The following is a 19965-nucleotide window of genomic DNA, read 5'->3' on the forward strand; positions in this document are numbered from 1 at the left end:
ATATTTTAAAAATTTTTTTCACTGGTGTGTTTCAATTTATTTCTGATTGATTACCTAGTATTCATACAACAAATATCTTGGAAGAGCTCAGAAAGGTGGACAAGCATCCTCTCTAATAGTCTATCATAAACAATTTACTGAGGTGTCATTTCCTCTTTAAATTGATAATGAATTGTAATGAGTAATATAAACTACCAAAATATTTTAACAGAAAGGGAAATATAGATAACTGAGGTGACTTTTTCATTTATTCTTCAGGAATCAATCACAACTTCCAAAGGAGAATTCTGTCATTCTGTGTTAGATTATTAATTTAACAGTCACTTTTTTGGCTAAATGATTTTTATGGAAGATGATTGACAGGGTTTTTTGTAAAAGTGAATGGCTTTATATCAGATTAATTATTGAATATGTAAATCAATGTTTTAAACATACAAAAAGTAGGTAATACTTATTTGCTTTACAAAAGTATTCTTATTTTCTCAAGGGATTCACTTAAAAGTTTAATAATTATTGGACTCATCTATTATGTTGAAATTAAAAATTAAAATGAATATTTAGATTCTTTAATCAATCATTGTTATGAACTCAGAGTCTGTGTCCCCCTAAAATTCACATTAAAATCCTAGTCCTCAATAAATTGGTATTAGGAGGAGGAGGTCTTCAGGAGGTGATTAGGTCATGAGGGTGGAGCCCTCATGAATGGGATTAGTGCCCTCACAAAAGAGATCCCAGAGAACTCTCTCACTCTTTCTGCCAACGTTGAGGACACAGTTAGAAGACAGCAGCTGTCTATGAACCAGAAAAGGGGCCCTCACCAGACTCCAACCTGCCAGCACCATGATCTTGGACTTCCCAACCTTCGTAAATTTGAAAAATTAATGTTTATGGTATTTTTGTTATAGCAGCCCAAATGGATTAAGTTAGTCACTGAGTCTTCAAAAATTCCTATCCTATATTAAAAGTATATGCTACCATAAATTCTGTTTTTAATATTAGTGGTTGACTTAAATGTGAAAAATAACTAGCATCTTTACAGAACACATTTTATGTTTTCAATTTTTGCAGAAAGAAAAAAAATCCTCTAGAGGATTAACAATAATATCTCTTTGTATAATTATCTTATTTCCTTTTATATTTAGCAAAGAGAAAAGTTGGTACCACTGTAACTTGGTTTGTGCTTTGTTAAAGAATTAAGGCTTGGTGTCCTTAAGCAACTTAGACCCAAGGCAGGAGCACATGCATTGAAAAGTATAAAACAATTAATGCACTACTAGGGAAAAGTGTTTTCCTACACCAGAGAGGGGGCATTTACTCTCGGACTTTGGAAGTTATCATCATTTACGGTCCTCAGGGGGAAACAGAGTTTTTCACACTTCAGGCACAAAACTGAAAATGCCTAACTGTTTCATTCTCTCCTCCCTACTGAGCTCTGTGTGTTTTTGTTAAAGGAAACATTAAACAACCTGTCAGCATATACGCATTGGATTAGGGGCTCTGATTACGTGGAGGGGCTCTAGCCAGTATAGAAAGACATTACTGGAAACTTAGAGGCAAGAGAATAAGTGTAACTTAGTACTTATTGGCTTGAAGACTCAACTATAGTTCTCTTTCTTAGTGTTTAATACTGCAAACCTGTTGTTTTTAATTTTCTGAGTACTGACAACCCACTGTGCTTAAACAGCAGCTCTTAATCAGAACACAATAATTAGATAGTTACAGCCTGCATGATACTTAGATATTCAAAGGGGCCATACCGCACAGAAACAAGTTCACAAAGCTGTTCCTGTTTTCTGATTCATATGATTTCTCTTTAAGTATTATCATAGACATTTTGTATTTTGCTTGCATCAATCATTCAATATATAGCAATATAAGTGAATGTCACACACACATAACACACATAAGTACTATGAGAGAGTAACAGTATAAGAATAAAAATTCAATAAGGAACTGACATAAAATCTTCCAAATACAGGAACACAGCATATTTAGCAAGGAGGGAAAAGTTGCTTAGTTAGCAGTCCCTTTAATTTCAAGGTAACTTCACTGGTCCATACACAAATTTCTCTAAATTGATTGTGACAAATGTCCAGTTGTTCTATATCACAGAATGAGAATCAAGTTTTTATGAGAGCATCCCTTAGTTAATGCTAATCCTTTCTAACAAAGGTTTGAATGACAAAGTCTTCAGAATATGGTCAGTTATTACCTATTTCTGCAACTCTACTTTGATACTCTGTCCTCCCCTAGATAACTACCTTTCTCTTTTTATTAATAAGCTTCTAGAAACAGTAATCAAAAATATTTCTTCTTCCATTTATTCTTCCTTAAAAAGTTATTTTTCTTCCTGCTCTTATTGTTCTTCTGAAACTGCTGGTTGACCTTTTGTAGCTTTGGTGTTGAACATATATACTCCTTTTGGAAACTCTGTCTTTGTGACATATTTCCCCTTGTTCTATTACCAATTCCTCTACCCTTTAACCGTTTTTGGGTGCCCCTCTTCTTTAGTCCACTCTTAAATTGCTGATCTCCAATAATTAATCCTCTCTTCTCTCATTCTACAAAATCAATCCAATCAGTGATCGTGGCTTCCACTATCACATGTATAAAGACTCCCATAGTCAGGATCTCTTAAAAACTCAAGGCCCATATTTCAAATGACTTACTATATATCACAATGTCCCGTTGGCAGGATGATATGCAACAGGAATGTACTGATGCAATGGATTGATGAATTAGTGGCATGGCAAACCAGCTGGTAATATTTGAAAATTATCTCTACCAAAAGTTAATGCAAATGCAAAAATGAACTTGCCATCTTTATAAATAATCTTGTGATCCCCATCTTTTTTAAGACACTATACATTCTCTGCTTACATAAGACAAACTGGTAATTCAAATTCCACTTTTTCCATTTTTTTCCTATAATTATTATGAGCTCGATAGCTTTCATAGTCATCCTCTCACCCTTACTGTCACAACACCATTTCTTGTTTAATTATTCCTATTACCTAACTTTATCAATTCTTGACCTGTAGTCTAAATACCTCCAATCCTCTACTTCAGGTGCTTCAGAGTAAAAACTATTAAAGATCACTACTTGTTCAAACTTCTTAAATGGCTCCTACAGGCACCAGTATAAAAACAGATAATATTTTATATTTTATACAGGATCCATGATGCTCAGACTCCTGCCTTTTCCAACATCAAGTCTTCCTTCTGCTCATTTCACATCAAACTCCATGCCTCCACAATTAGTGAGTTATTTCCACTCGCACTCCCCCTCTCCTAGGTCTTTCCATTACCTAAGCCTGAGTGTGTGACATTTTGTCTGCCTGGAATGACAGCCTACATATTACTTAACCTGGTAGGCACTTGATCATCCCTCACATCTATGCCTAACTACAAACACCCTTATTCCCCTAGGGAGACTAGGAGGTTTTCTTTTCTATTTTTCTATACTGCTCCTGTATCCTCAACAGAGTAATAGTTCCTTGAGTCTTGAGAACTTGCAATTAATTAATCTTTGCCCACAAATATTAAATTCTATATGAGAACTCATCTTTTACTTGGGATGTATATATACATAAATATATATGTGTGTATATATATATATGACTAAAGATTCATTTATGTAAGTTTTTTGTAATCCTATCATCCATTCTTTAATTGATCATACATTTACAAGATGTTTTATGGACACCTACTATGTGACAGAAACTGTCCTTGCCTTGAGGTATAAAAAGGTAAACAAAACAGAAATGTGTTACTCTTATAGAGCTTATAGTCTTGTTATATCTAGGAAAAAGTCAGTGAAGTGCATTACTATAGAAAAAGTCACAAAAAGTCTAATGGAGTAAAGCTGAATTTAAAATAACGTCTGCATGCTTACAGATAAAGAATTCCCTTATTTCACTGAAGGCATATGCATCACATCAACTATGCAAGTGACTTTTGTTCTTTATGTAAATTTGCTTTGAATTTTTTTAGCTAATAGTAGATTTATACCCAATTTATATTACTTGTGGGGCTTCGAAATAATAGCATTTTAGATCTCCAGTATTTTAAAATAGTATGTTCACATAAGTAAAGCACAATTGTAAATACAGTAAGAGAAAAGATGTAATAAGCTATTGGTACACTTAACAAGCAACCCTAAATTGTGAAAGTAATTCTCCATAATAACGTAAAATGGAGCCAATGATCAATAACATTTAAGTCAGCATGAAAGCTCTTATCCAAAAATATAGGTTAATAATGAAGACAATAAGCTAATTATCTAAATGAAAATTTAGAGTACAGGTTGGCATATGCACAAACCTCTGCAGAGAACATTTTTACATTTTAAAAACCCAATATGAAGTGGAGACTGGGAATGGTCTTCCAGATCCATTTCCTGAATCAGATTTGTGGTGTGTTCTTGAGCCGACCCACTCATATATCCAAGGAAATCACTAGCATAGGAGTGAACAAAAGCCCATATGTTTAAAATTATCATTAAGTATAATGCACATGTATAAGATGTATGTATATAAGATGTATGTATGTATATAAGATGGGAAAGCAGCCTGACAACCAAAGCAATTCTGTACAATGAGAACAGTAAACTTTTAGTATGCTTCAGCAGGATATCTTAGTAGAATTGTTCATGTTCTCTTTTCAAAACCATGAAGACAGCTCCATCAACTAGGAAACTTTTCTAAAATTTTGCAATCTGTTTTTCATACAATGACATAATAAATATATTTTAAGATATCAATAGAAATACCTGGTTTGTTCCACGAAGATATGGAAAACCACCAATAAAGACAGATCCTGATTCTGGCAAGAGTTTTCCAGATATGTGATTGATAGATTCACTTGTTTTCATAGTCCTTCCTAAAATAGTCAGTTCAGCTCTACATGGATCAAATTCTTGCCTGAAACCATTTAGGGAAAAAATTTATGGTTTTAGCATGTATTGTATAAACATTTGACCAATTAATTAAGCTATTAACAAAAGAAGAAACATTTAAGTAAACCGATTATCTCACCATAAAGCCAACAAAGTTATCAGTAGATTAATCTGTTCTAAATTAGAAACCCTTAATGTTTTAAGTACATAAATACAAAGTTAAATTTTGACAAAACAACAAATTGTGGCAATCACTTAATGAAATAAATTCTGATAATAAATGGAACATTCCCATCACTGACTAAAATGACATTAAGAGCATAATATTCTACTTCAGTTTTTTACATTGTCTAATTTTCTGTGTGAAAAATATTGAAAAGAATCAGGTTTAAATATGGTTATCCAGTGTACAACATACCTTTGACTATAGAAGTGTGTGTGTGTGAGTATGTTCCCAGGCACTCTATTTTATTGGTCTATACTTCTACCCCTGTACCAATATCACACTGTCTGAAATACTGATACTTTTTATTAAGTCCAGATATTTGAAGTATAAATCCTCTTACTTTGTTCATCTTTTTGAATTGAGATTATCAAAAAAAATTTTTTTCTTATTGTGATGAATTATGCTGTTTTTTTTAATGTTTGAATGCATTCCTGAAATAAATTTACTTGGTCGTAATGTATGTCAATTTTACATAACACAGGATTCACTCTTCTATATATAATAAACAGAGTGATTGGCCTCAGGCCTCCTGTCTTGGTATTACTCTTATTAAATTTTGGTATCAAGATGATGCTGCCCTTATATTATTTCAGAAAGTTAATAAAATATTGACGTTATCTCTACTTTTCAATATTTGTAGAATTCACTAGAACAGCCCCCTGGACTTGGAGTTTTCTTTGAGGAAGTTACTAAGGATGGATTTAATGTATTTAATCAATGCAGATATATATATGTATTATCACATCTATTTTACTAAGTTGTGTTTTTTTAGAAACATTTTCATTTAACCTGAATTTTCAAAATTACTGGCATAAAATACTTTTATTTATCCAAAATATTGGCATAAAATGTATTTATGCCTAACATTATTGCCAGTAAAGATGTAATTGGTGTTGAGACTCTAACAATGTCTCTCTTTCTTATAATTTTGTCTATGTGTGCTTTTTCTCATTTTATTTCTTTTGCAGATTAATCTTGGTAGGGAGTAGCCAATTTCAAAGAACACACTTTTGGCATTGTTGATAGTTGCCATCCTATGTTTATTTTCTACTCCATTAGCTTCTGTTCTTATTTTTATGATTTTCGTCTTTTCACTTTCTTTGGGCTTAATTTACTCTCCTGCTTCTAGGCTGTTTAATCTAACATAAACTCTCAAGATTGTAAACTTCTAAGAATAAATTTAGCTATGCACAAAAAGTTCTTCCTCATCATCTATTCAAAATATTTTCTAATTTCTTTTGTGATTTTTTTGTTTGTTTGGCCCAAGATTATTCAGAACTGTACAGGGACTTCCTGGTTATCTTTTATATTATAAAATACTATAAAAGCTCAAATCAAGCTTATTCAAAGAATATTCTGTTTGCTTCTGATTCTTGAAATTTATTCACTTAGGCTGCATAGCCCAGCATATGGTCAATTTTAGAAATGTTCTCATGACCCCAGAAAGTGTGTTCTGTATATGTGAATACACACACACACACACACACACATTTACACATTTTTGTAGTGAATAAAGAATAGGAACAATGAGATAAATCATATCTATAATGCATATACATTTTTTCTTAAAAAATATTTGGAGATTTTTTTTGCATCCTCCTTTTATCTATATCATGATACAAAGTTAATAAAACTAAGACCATGTATAACATGGCAGCCAATATTAATGCTATGATAAAGAAAGTTCTGAAAAGTTTTTGAAAAGATCATGCTGTTCTGTATATTAAGAACATGGGAAAAAATGTACTGAACATTTTTAGAACCCATTTGATATTCTTGGATGCTGTATTTAGAAGCAAACTAGAAGCTTTCTGGGTTAATTACTTCTTACAATTAAGCTGTTAAAAATATCTTAGGGAGGATACAGCTTCTAGGAAGTTATTCATTAAATGATAAAAATAAAAAGCACAACTACTTTTCTCCAATCAATCTTTAAATTTTAATGTTTGGAAAAATATTTCATACTGTTTTGTGATATTGAAATAGTATTAGCAATTATTCACTAAGACTTTGTTAATGAACAAATTTCCTATATTTCATGAAGCAAAGGAAACCCATTAAGCCATCAAACATATTTATTTGGCTGTTGATTATAGCTATAATAACTGAAAAGATAATATATATACAATACATACATATTCATGAATCACTGAATAAAGCCACTATGATCTTTGAAATTTACTGTTAAATTTTGTTTTTAAAAATAATCAACAGGGTAATCATATTTAATTTTATGTTTTTATAATTATATCAATAAAATATAGGTCAATAATTATACATCTAAATTAAATTTTTCTGATGTGCATAATTTATCTTATGTGACTACATAACATATTGTTGGGTATTTAGTTTCTAAGATTTTAAAGTGATAAATGTGTACATGATACTAATTTATGAGGTCATATCACTCTTATTTAATCTTAGGAAATGTTCCCAGAAGTAAATGTTTAGTTTTATATTTCTACTCATATAAGATCTATTAGTATTTTCAATATATTCTCTGAATGAAAATCCTTCCCAACAAAGAAATAAATATTTGCCTATATTTTATGTTTATACATGGATTTGAAGGTCACTGATATTCACAATATTTTATGTATATAGTATTTCTTCACTTCGTATTTTATAGCTCTTCAGTGTACTTGATTCCAAGTGTATTTCTTTAATTACTCTAGTGGGACAATTTATTTTAATATTTGGTATACCAAGTATTCTCTGTTCGAACTCTTCTTAAAAGATTTTTTGACACTTCAGCATGTTTATCATTAAGAATCTACTTTTTATTCCAAACATTGTCCGTGGCATTTTTAATCAAGAACAAAATTTACTCTACATTCTAAAATTTAAAGGAATACACATGCCTGTATACATACACACATGTACATACAAGTGTGCATACACACCTGCATATATGTATCTAAAATACATATACATATTTACATATTTATATTACAAATTAGAATATTTTATCCTAATGAGAAGAACATTTTTTTTTCTTCCTTTAAAGATCTGTATTTAGTCCATATTCAACAGTGGTGTTTACTCTTATGGATCTGACTAGAGAATAATGAAAAAGTGTGGTATAAAATACATATTAATTCAATACACAATGGTTCTAAGTTGTGCAATACAGACTACACACAAATACAGAGTAGAAATATCCCAGAACTGGCCTCTGTGATTATGATGATTACAAGAGGAAGAGTGAAGAATAAGAGATATTACAGTGTGAGATTTTGAGAGATGGTGAAGGTTAGAAGCGAAATGAATAAAGTGGAGTTTTAAGGGCTTTGTCTGTCTATAGTTGAGAATGAGAGTTCAGTTCAATACCAGATCTTTAAGCTTCACTACTTTAAGCATGTGGAACATGCTATTCTGTACGGAGATTATAGTTCATTCACTACAATGTCAACAGTATAAGGAGACAGAGGCCTTTGTTATGTTACTCCTATATCCTCATACGTACAACAGGGCCTTGTATGTGGCAAACACTACAGCATGTGTTGAATAATGAGCAGTTTTGCAAGACACTATCTGAAATAAAATAGGTGCTTAACGAATGACAGCATTTTTCTTTTGAAGATAGCATGTACTTTATTCTATTTATTAGAAGATATTTCATAAAATGCTGAAAATACCAAAGAGGAAAAAGGCACAATAACCTGCATTTATCAGAAGGAACCATTATAACTGTATTGTAATTTAAAACTGTCATTTTATTACAGAGTGTTCCCTGAAGTTGGGAATGTAACATATAAACTCTTTTGGAGTTTGCCTTCTTTGTTAATTTAATAACATAAGACATTTATGTATGTTAATGTTATTCCAAACTATTAACTTTCATGAATGTATAGTAATAGTTCATATGTCTGTACTTTATTTCTAAAATGTTCAATCATTGATATTTGGGAATCTTTGTATTTTCACTCTTTTCTGTAAAACTAAAATATATGACTGTTTCATGCATCTTGATACACACATCGATGTATTAGGAAAATTTCTAGAAGTTAATTTGTGGTATATAAGCTTTCTCAACATTTCCATTATATGTTCCTAAATTTTATTCAAAATTTTTTCTCAATCTACTGTCTGTGATGGTTAGTTTTGTGTGGCAATTTAGCTAGGCTACAGTCTCCTGTTATTCAAACACTAATCTAGGTGTTGCTGTTAAGGCATTTTGTAGGTGTGGTTAACATCTACAAGCAGTTGACTTTAAGTAAAGGAGATGACCCTTCAAAATTTGAGTAGACCTCATTCATCAACTGAAAGGCTTTACAAGCAAAACTGAAGTTCCCTTGAAGAAATTCCACCTGTGGATTGTAGCATTAGCCCCCACCCAGAGGTTTCCAGTCTGCAGACCTGCCCCTCAGACTTTGTACTTATCCAGACAGATGCCATGATCATATAAGCCAATTCCTTGAAATAAATCTCTTAATATATATCTTCTGCTGGATGTGTTTATTTGGTAAAGTTCTGACTGATACTGATTTTGATACCTACAGTACTGAGAATACAGAGATATCATTTGACCCAACATATATAAGATCTTTTATATTATCTTATAATCACATCAGTGAAACAGTATTAATGTTAACAGAGTATGGAATTTGATTCTTTAATTGGAGCTGGACCTGATAATAGTTTTTGTTAAAATCTCAAGACCTGTCTCTCTTAATTTGTGTTAGCCACATTAATTCCTTAAAAAGGTTTTCTGCATGAATAGTAACATATCACGTGACTGGCTTTTGATTATCAACTCTAAGCTATAGACCTGCCATGACCTCTGATCTGAATAAACAAACAGAAGAACTCAAGAGTATTAGGGAAAGATTCATATATGATGGTAGGAGACTAATTATAAATATATCACATTGGTGGCTTTTCTTTAAAATTTATTATGGTTTTTATTATTGTAGTACAATTTCTATTCATTGTCTCAGAGGGTAAACTTCACCATCAAGAACACTATTTCCTATATACTAATTCTGTAGGCTTTCGCCTTTGGATAAGTATGGGAATTTTTCTTTCATAGTTAAAATTCTGCATTGGTTATTCTTGTTTTCAAAGCCATTATCATTTCTGAAATAAATTACCCATTGTAAATGAATACATGGATGGTATATTATCTTTTCTCATACACCTATTCCAGAGAGCTGGCAGCTAAGCTGAAGAAAGATGAAAGTAAGTAAATGTCCATTATAACAATGTAGACCATCATGTGTTCTTTGCCGAAAATGCAATTCTAATATTTCATCTAGCAGGATTGTTACTTTATTCAAGAGACACACTTTTTAACAGCAGTCATATCTTTCCCCTTAGGCTCATTAGAGTGGAGGCAATGCTGTTCTGATTGTGTCCGACTGAATCTAACAGGAATTGACTGAACGTAAGAAAACAGTCTTACAACATTATTGTTTAGCATTTGCTGATGATACAGTTTGCCTAGCACACCATGCAGTGTAAAATTTTTCCATCAAGGCTTTGTAATGCTTTCTCTAAAATCAGCACACGGGGTGCTTTAAAGGTCAAATGAGTAGAACAAATATTTTTTTGCATAATTATAAATATATATTGAACTCTTTTCAGGACTCCTGGTGTTTGAACTACCTGTAATTATTCTTCTCCCAAACTTGCAGTGATTGCTCATATTTGTCATTTGTATTCACATAATAGTAATCATTAACAACTCTCCACCAATTAGAACCTGAAAGAAAAGTTTACTGGGCCATAAATTCTATTCATCACATTTAGGTAGTCAGGGTAGATGCCAGGAAAGGTCAAATAACTATGCTGAACACAACAGAGATGTGGGTGACCGACTGTTTTATTATTTGCATGCCTATCATCATACAGCAACAATTTCTAAGCTTCCACATGTCTTAGCAAAGCCTAGAAGGAATACATGGAATAGGCCAATCTTACACATACATGATCAAAAAGACAGCAAATAGTAAAATTCCATTATGTTGGGTATTAACTCTTTTGTCTGATTATTCTTCAGTGTTATAAAAGTCATTGTTTAAAATTACTGACTTCCATCTTTTATTTAAGAAAGCAGTTTTTAATTGCCAGTGATAAACCTCACTATAGAACATGAACATGCGTGTATTTTCCTTATTAACTGCCTATCATATTTATACTGAAAACACCATTGGGGTGCTGAGGTGGCTCAGTCGGTTAAGAGTCTGACTTCTGATTTTGGCTCAGGTCACCATCCCAGGGTCGTGAGATTGAGCTCCACACAGGGCCCGTGCTGAGCGTGGAGTCTGCTTGAGATTCTCTCTCCTTCTTACTCTCCCCTCTCTCCCTCCCTCCCTCCCTGTCCCTCTCAACATAAAATCTAAAAGAAAATAAAAAAACACCATTAATTTATTTAATCAGCCATAAACATATAAAGAAATTACTATAAAATCAAAACAATTATATTTTCAGGGAGGATTTAGACCCCTAAACTGTCTATTCACAAACAGAAATAAAAGATAGACCTCAATTTATATATTTGATGCCAATACACTATTTTATTGGTTTTACTGGTTTATTTTGAGAGAGAGAAAGAAAGAGAAGCTGAGAGAGAGGAGACAGAGAATCCCAAGCAAGCTCTGCTCTGTCAGTGCAGAGCCCCACATGGGGCTTAACTGACTGAGCCACCCAGGTGCCCTTCTAGGGTTATTTTATATGCATTTAACTTAGAAGAAATTTAGTAAGTTCACTATAAAAATTGATTTTTTTAAAGGGAATTAAACATAAATAGGGGATATTTCTGTTAAGAAGGCCAATTCAATTCCTACCATATATATTCAGGTAGTTTCCACAGGTGACATGGAATTGCTCCCAGCTTCCACTTTTCATCCCATCCTTGAAAAAAAATAAGTTAAACTTCTTGATTTAAAACTTTGATGGTAGGGGTGCCTAGGTGGCTCAGTCAGTTAAGTGTCTGACTCTTGATTTTGGCTCAGGTCATGATATTGAGCCCTGTGTTGGGCTCTGCACTGCCTGCTTGGGATTCTCTCTCTCCTTCTCTTTCTCTCCACCCTTCTTCTGCTTGCTCACTCCTGCACGCGTTCTCTTTCTCTCAAAGTAAACAAATAAACATCAAAGAAAAAAAAAAAACTTTGGGTAGTAGGTCACTATCAAAAAATTAGGTCTAAAAATCTTCACTTGAAATTTAAACCAAGAGAAACCTGCCTAGGTTTCTCTTCTATGCACTTAAATGCTGCTAATACTTAAGAACGTACTTAAGCTTCACTTACTACCGAAAATGCTACCAATATTTTCAGTATTAATGATCTCTTAACCATCTAATACCACCAACAGCATGCCATTCATTTTTGCATTCAATTACGTAGTGTTTTCTTGTGTTATATAATTGCTTTGTGTCTCCAGTGAAAAAATAACCCTTCAATTGGCAGAGTTATGATTTGTCCATCTTTAGTTTTTTAATAAAACTAAGGCATTAGCCTACTGACCTTGAAAAATCAATTTTGCATTTTAGTTTATAACAACAACTATGTTCCTAGAAATACATCAACTATTCCCTTAACAAGCCCACAGGCTTCCAGGTGCTTAGATACCACCTCCACTGTGACCACAGTCTGGCCCTGGTCTCCATGTTAGGATAGGATTATCCCTGTGCTCATGGGACTTTCTACTGGCAAAGTAATGGCTGGCATTCATTGAGCCATAGTTAGATTTTCTAACAATTATGGGCAGCTGAGCAAATAGTAACTAAAAGCTCTGAATTTAGTATTGAAAATATCATGCAATTGAGTTGTTTTCTGGAGAGTTCTAAACTCAGTATTATACTAGTTAATTTTTCTTTTGGGGTTCATTCTTTGGGAACCTTGAGAACATTTTTCTTTTCCTTTGTGTTCTTACATGGAAGAAAAGGGTTTCCACATCATGTCATAATTCTTCTCAAAGACTGTTCCCTGATAAAATTTCAGATATTCCCACTGGATAAATGGATTTTTAAAATATATTTTTGCATTTGTGATCGAGATTAAATATCAGTGAGATGGTTAATATCATATATTAATTATAGTGGTTCTAATTAAATTATAATTCAGGATCTGTAAAACAATACTCAATTGATATTAGATAATTGATATTATATATCTAATTGATATTAGATTATTAGATACTAAGATCACTGATTAAATTTAATTAGGAACAATATATCCAATTATTATCTTTATCATTATGAGCAATAAGCCACTCCTAGTCACAATTCCTTGAGATGAAATATCTACTTTAGAAAAGAACACTAACTGGGGTGCCTGGTGGCTCAGTTGGTTAGGCGACTGACTTCGGCCCAGGTCATGATCTCACAGTTTGTGAGTTCGAGTCCCACGCCGGGCTCTGTGCTGACAGCTCAGAGCCTGGAGCCTACTTCAGATTCTGTGTCTCCCCCTGTCTCTACCCCTCCCCTGCTCACGCTGTGTCTCTCTGTCTCTCAATAATAAATAAACATTGAAAAATTGAAAAAAAACACTAATAAAATCTCATAAATTAATTTAGCACATTTTAGACCTTATATTTGATACAATTATATAAATAAAATATTTTAAACATGATATTCATAATTTCTGAATATTCACAGAATATATTTAAATTTTTATTTTTCTAAAGCATTAAAAGGATAAAGTAAACCAGCAGAATAATTGTGAAATACAATTTTTTAGTTTTTAAGAGATTCATATAGTAGTACCTTAATTTCTACCATGGGCAATCCCTCATTTGGTTGTTTTGTGACTTCCTTCAAAACAAGTCAAGAAAATACCAGACATGGAAGTGATAGAGGAAGTCGGATTATTCAGAGAAATAAGGGGAGGATCAAAAAGCACACAGAAACATATAAAGTGATCTGGTGATGAAATCATCCTCAGAGAACCCCCTTTCATTCCTGAATTTAAAAATCTGCCCTTGGAGTTCCAAAGACATTAGGAGCTAATGGATAGCTTACAGTACAAGTGTTTATACTTAACATTCTCTGTTGGGGTTGGTCAGCATATCACAATTTCAAAGAGTGCTAACGATTTCGTAATGAGAATTTAGAGAGTATGTCCCTAGTCAGATTATTTACAGAATTAAGTTCCACAAAACTCAACATACTGATGAACACTTTCAGTTTAATCTAGCCGCAGTTCCACAATTACTAATAAAGCCTATTTGCCTTAGGAAATGTTACTGGGGATTCTGGATTATTCTGCTGTATCACACTTCTTTTATTTGGGAAGGGAGAGAGTAAATGAGGCACGGTAGCTACCTCATACCATATATGCTGTTTGCTCACTTGAATTTCATTTTAGAAATACCTACATTACTTTTGTTCCCTAATCCTTTTCTAAATTACTTACTGTATAAACATATAAATGTAATATCTACGCATACAAAATATGTATATACACACTTTTAAGAAAAAAAGAGGGAAAGCATGGACTTTGGAGACAAAGAATTCCTTTTGACTGTCAGCTTCATCATTTATTATCTAGGAGATATTTAGTCTTAATTTATCATGCAGGTATTTTTCAATATTATTATGTGTCAGGCAAGACAGTCCATGGTAGTATACAAGATTGACAAAACAGCATTAGTGACATCTTTTGTAATTCAAATCTCAAGAGAGAAGATAACATATAGTAAGCATCAAAATGCTTAAAAGAGTTGTGGGCTGATTTAAACTGAGATCTCAGGGAACACATTTTCAAGGACGTAAGATTTGACATGGAATCTGAAAAATAAGTAGGAATCAGTAGACCAGCAGAATTAGGTAAGAATGTGCTGGGCAGAGGCAACATCATATGCAAAAGCCCCTGGAGGCAGGAGGGATTTGAGTAAATTGAAAGAAAACCTGGGGGGTGCTGGAGCACAATCATGTCCTGTGTGCTGGAATGTTTGCAGGAAAATGGGATGAGACAAATAAGCAAGACTACTAACTTTTTTGATACTCAATTTCCATATCCATAAATGCAATGTACAAGTATGGTAATGGTAAAAATTATGTCAATCCACTCATTTCTTGATTGTTGAATAGAAAACGAGCAATTAGCAAAAAAAGTCAGACACTCTGTAAATGTTAGGTTTTTTTGTTTGGTTGACTTATTTTCTTTGGTGTCTTAGTCTCCTATGTCTAACCTAACAAAATACCACTGACTGGGGGACTTAACCAAAATTTATTTTCACACAGATCTGGGGTTGGGAATCTAAGATCAGGGTATTAGCCTATTTTGTTTACCCTGAGAGCCCAATCTTCTGCTTTTTCCTTGTATCCTCACATGGTCTTTCCTCTGTGCGCACACACTTCTGGCTGTCTCTTCGCCTTCTAGTAAGGACATCAGTCATACTTGATTAGGGTCCATCCACATAACCACATTTAACCATAATCCAGATACAATCACATTCTAAGGTACTTGGGCTTAAGACTTCAACATAGATTTTGTAGGGCCATAGCATAAGTATGTTTATTCAGACTGTTGTTAAACTGGATGTCTGTTTCTCTCTTTCATTCCAGGTTAGACAATCTTAAACTCACTCTTTCCCTGGAAGTGTTTAATCTGTAACTCTCTTGCTTTACCACCCGCTTCCCATTTTATGCTCCATATGCAGTTGTGTACTTCTGTCTTCAAAGTATCAGGATTCTAGTTGCTCTAAATTTATTGTTTAAATCCAGGTCATAAAATGGATAAGCCCATAATAATATTTGTATATCATATACACAAAAGAATTTTTGTTTTTCTCAAGTTAGATTTAAATTATACATAATTGAGAAAATAAGAAGTATATTTACCATATAACAACAGATTACATGAACTAAGGATAATACTGATAGAATAAGAGTATTATAAAACAATGGAGTAGGTAATTATAATAGAAGTGGTATTATTATCAACAGTTAGAAAACTACTGAGTCAAAGCAAAAAAAAAACTAAAGGACACAAAACTGAAAAAAATAATGTTGAATGAACTACAGAAAATACAGTATTCAATGGAAATCTGTTGAAATGCAGAGATCTAGCTCATCTAGACATTTATTACCACCATATATTTTAGGTGAAACATATTCATACTTTCTTTATTTACCCATATTAGATATACTAAGTTCTATATTGCATTATCTTGTTTACTCTAAACATTATTATTATCCCCATTCTACCTCTGAAATAATCAGGGTTCAGAGGCTTTAACAGAGCAAACAACTTGTCCAAATCCACTGCTAATGGTTCCAGAGCTGGGATTTCTTAATCTCTGATTCCAAAACCCTACTGCTTTCTTTGACTTCCTCTGATATACCAAGGGGAGAAATAGACAGGCAAGCCATCATACAGATGTTAAGTTGTAATGGTTAACCTCTGCAATGTGTACGTCTGCCCAAGAGACTAGTTATAATGAATTATAGGAAATTCATGGAAATCAAAGGATAATATATTTGAGAATGGCTGATGAATGTTCACTTCTATCAAAAACACACATACATGCATGGCCACACACATACACACAGAACAATAAAGTTTCATGAGCAATTGGTTTCCATCATCCATCACTTGGAGTCAGACAAAACCTGCTCTGGGAAGACTTGTTTAGGCAAACCCAGTACAGCACTAAATCCATCATCACTATGACATCTATATTTATAGGGTCTCAAATTGCAGCAACTTTAGACTCAGAAATCACACTTATGACCATTCTTTCAGATAGCTTGAAGATGGACAATAAAATTGAAATGGAAATTGATGATCTGAACCATAAAATTTTAGCTTTCAATTATATCAGCTGCATATAGCCAAACTCACAAACTCTGGTTTGTTCTTAAAGTGTTCTTTGAATTGACTCCTACAGAAAGGCTTCAACAGTTATCATAGAAGATAATATTTAAAATAGCAAAATGGAGATGCTGGAACATTCTGACATACTTGGTGCTGAAAGAGAGGTATAGGTTCTAATGCCTCATGTGAGATGTTAAGCCAAATTCAGTACTACAGAAATGTAAATTGTTTTCAATTTGTTTTTTATATGCTGTTTTTAAAAATTAGATAAAAACTTCAACTTTAAATATAACTATATGGTATAAACATATAAATACATTTGTACACACTCATCACATAATTTTTTAAAAAGTAACAGATAACAGAGTTTTAACATAAATTATCTTTGGAATATAATTTCTGCTCTAATCATCTGGATTAAGAAGTTTTATGGAAGCGCAAATAGAGAATAGAGAATTAATAAAAATATTTTCTCATTATTGTGTTTGGAACATAATGCTTTACAGTTCAAGAACTGTAGGATCTAAAGATATAAAACATTAATCGTACCTGCTTTATAAGAGAAAAGAAATGGAGAAACTTACAACTATGTAGGTTGGTCTACCTTTTCTATAAACTAAGTAATCTGGGTATTATAATCTGGATATAGCAGTAAGTATGTTTCTATAACTTTTGTAAGTGGAATGCTTAAAGGAGGGGTGGTCTTTAGTATGTCTGAGGGTGTAATGATTCGAAGACTTGAGCCCAAGCATGGGCGCAGGGACAATGTAAATTCCAAGACAGAGTGTTCTTCTAATGCCAAGTTAGTCCCTTGCTGAAATCCCCATGCAGCATATATTCATTTCTCTGTGACAGTACACAGAATTTATAACACAAGAATTTGTGCTATCTGTGAGGTACAGAGAATTGGGAAATTCTGAAACTTTAATTGATGCCATCCATGATAGCACAACACAGAGGGTTTCCCTGTTCCTTTCTCCTTTCAGAAAAAACCTGGAAGTTTAATCTGATAAAACATGGAATGAATTCTATCAGGAGGGAGATGGAGAGAGTTTGGGCAAACAACGGGATCTTGGAAGAAGTGGTCACAAACAGACTGCACCATTAGTTACTGGGCTTTGGTTGAATAAACTGCACTAATACCGTATTTTGAAAACTGAGATCTGAAAAAATACTCCCATTGTTATTTGTGACTGTGTTGGCCTATTATAGTAAAAAGAAAACAAAATGAGGTCTTAATAAAGGTAGAAGGTACATGGTCCTTATTGAGAATAGCTGAAAAGATAACTGTCCACTATCATAGTTTTGTGCTGCTGGCTCTGTAGGGTCTTAAGTGCATTTATGTACATTCTGATGAGCTTGCATTTTTAAAAATGGCATGTACTATGCAACTGCTCTTGGTGAGCATTCATTTTGGGGACAAAAGAAGGAAACGCAAATTCATTTGTTTGGGTCTAAGATTTCATTTTAGATAGCCTGGTATTTAGAAAATCCAGCACTGTCCTTTTAGAGTAACAAATGATTCCTCATTAAGGAGGGAGCCACAGATGCATCACTATTGGAACAATCACAAATTCCCAAACTAGGGCATTCATAAACTCTTAAGAATTTGTTAACCCGAATAAATGAAGATTCAGTGTATAACTTAACATGACAAGACCCACGAGTCTGTGAACTGGCAAAACACTCTGGGGTCCTGGCTAACATTTTCTCTTTGACTCGAAAAGTTATATTCTGTGTTTGGGAACATTCTCTGATGGCTGATAGAAATTCAAGTATAAAAAAAATCTGATTCATCATGCTTTCTTACCATGGAATAAAAGTGAATTCCCAAAAATGTATCAAAGATTGAATGTAATTTGTACTGTATCTCGTTTTAAAGGCTTTATTAATTGGAAATAAGAGTCTCATTGCTAACCTGTCACTATTGGAATTTCTATGTCCAATGAGCCTTTTACTTCAACTCAAGCAAGAACAGCAAGTGGTCTCTGAGGGGAAGAGGAAGCTAATAATCACTGTCATTGTAAGACAATTTTTAGTTTGATTTAAATAGAAACAAAACTTTATATTGTGTGGTTTTAAGCCATGGCCTGTCTCTTATCATCATATAGTATAATATTTAAACTTAAAAAGCCAAAGTCTTTTGTGTGTGTTGATGGGGGGGCAGGTTTCATATTATTTTTACGAAACATGGAAAATTCTTTGTCTTTTCGAATGATGTGACAAATAAAACACACTGAATTTCACCAGCACATAGAACAGACTGAAATATTATACACTCAGTGTGATGTAGGTATATTGGTACTTCTTCCTTGTCTGTGTACTCCCTGCAACTATGGTAATGAGCTTATTACTATGTTAATAAGCTTTCTGGCACCGTTCAGGGACATTTTCTTTCCTCAGACAAATCTATAACTTTTATGTTACTTGAAAAAACATTAGATTTTTAGAAACTCAAACTTTCAAGTGGGCAGTAATCTATTTTTAATCTTGATTCTATGCCAGCATAAAGACTGATGTGCTTTAAGAAAAATATTGACTATCTTAAGTCTTTAAAAGCTAAAGAATAATGCGTCTACATATTAGTGCACTCAATGGGGATAAGGAGGGAAGTAACTGAAATTTAACTTATTTTTAAATTATTTCTAAAAGAGCATCTTAGAGAAAAAATAATAGCACAATAAAGGTATGTCAAATAAGACATGAAAAAGTTCAACTTTGGGAGAATATAGGAAATAACTGTGAGACTATCTCACACCTCCTTTCCCTTCAAGTTTCTATTTAAAAGACCACTGGATGGGGGCACCTGGGTGGCTCAGTAGGTTAAGCGTCTGACTTCGGCTCAGGTCATGATCTTATGGTTCGTGGGTTCGAACCCCGTGTTGAGCTCCGTGCTGACAGCTCAGAGCCTGGAGCCTGCTTCAGATTCGGTGTCTCACTCTCTCTCTCTGCCCCTCCCTGGCTCACACTCTCTCTCTCTCTCTCTCAAAAATAAATAAACATCAAATATATATGCAAATAATAAAAAAATAAAATACCACTGAATTTTGGTGAGTGAGAGCCAGTGGGTCCCCTACAGC

At 33.2% G+C, this 19965-nt stretch overlaps 1 protein-coding gene across 1 annotated transcript in view; it reads right to left on the minus strand.

Moving 5' to 3' along the window:
- Nucleotides 1–19965, minus strand: part of LOC131515417 (protein eyes shut homolog) — a 779912-nt gene that overhangs the window by 562452 nt on the left and 197495 nt on the right. Inside the window, exon 7 of the mRNA XM_058736156.1 lies at nucleotides 4772–4922. Within this exon, the coding sequence (XP_058592139.1) occupies nucleotides 4772–4922 (151 nt within the window). The remainder of the gene's footprint in view (nucleotides 1–4771; nucleotides 4923–19965) is intronic.

The sequence above is a fragment of the Neofelis nebulosa genome, chromosome 6 (assembly GCF_028018385.1).
Source record: "Neofelis nebulosa isolate mNeoNeb1 chromosome 6, mNeoNeb1.pri, whole genome shotgun sequence".
NCBI classification, from domain to species: Eukaryota; Metazoa; Chordata; class Mammalia; order Carnivora; family Felidae; genus Neofelis; species Neofelis nebulosa.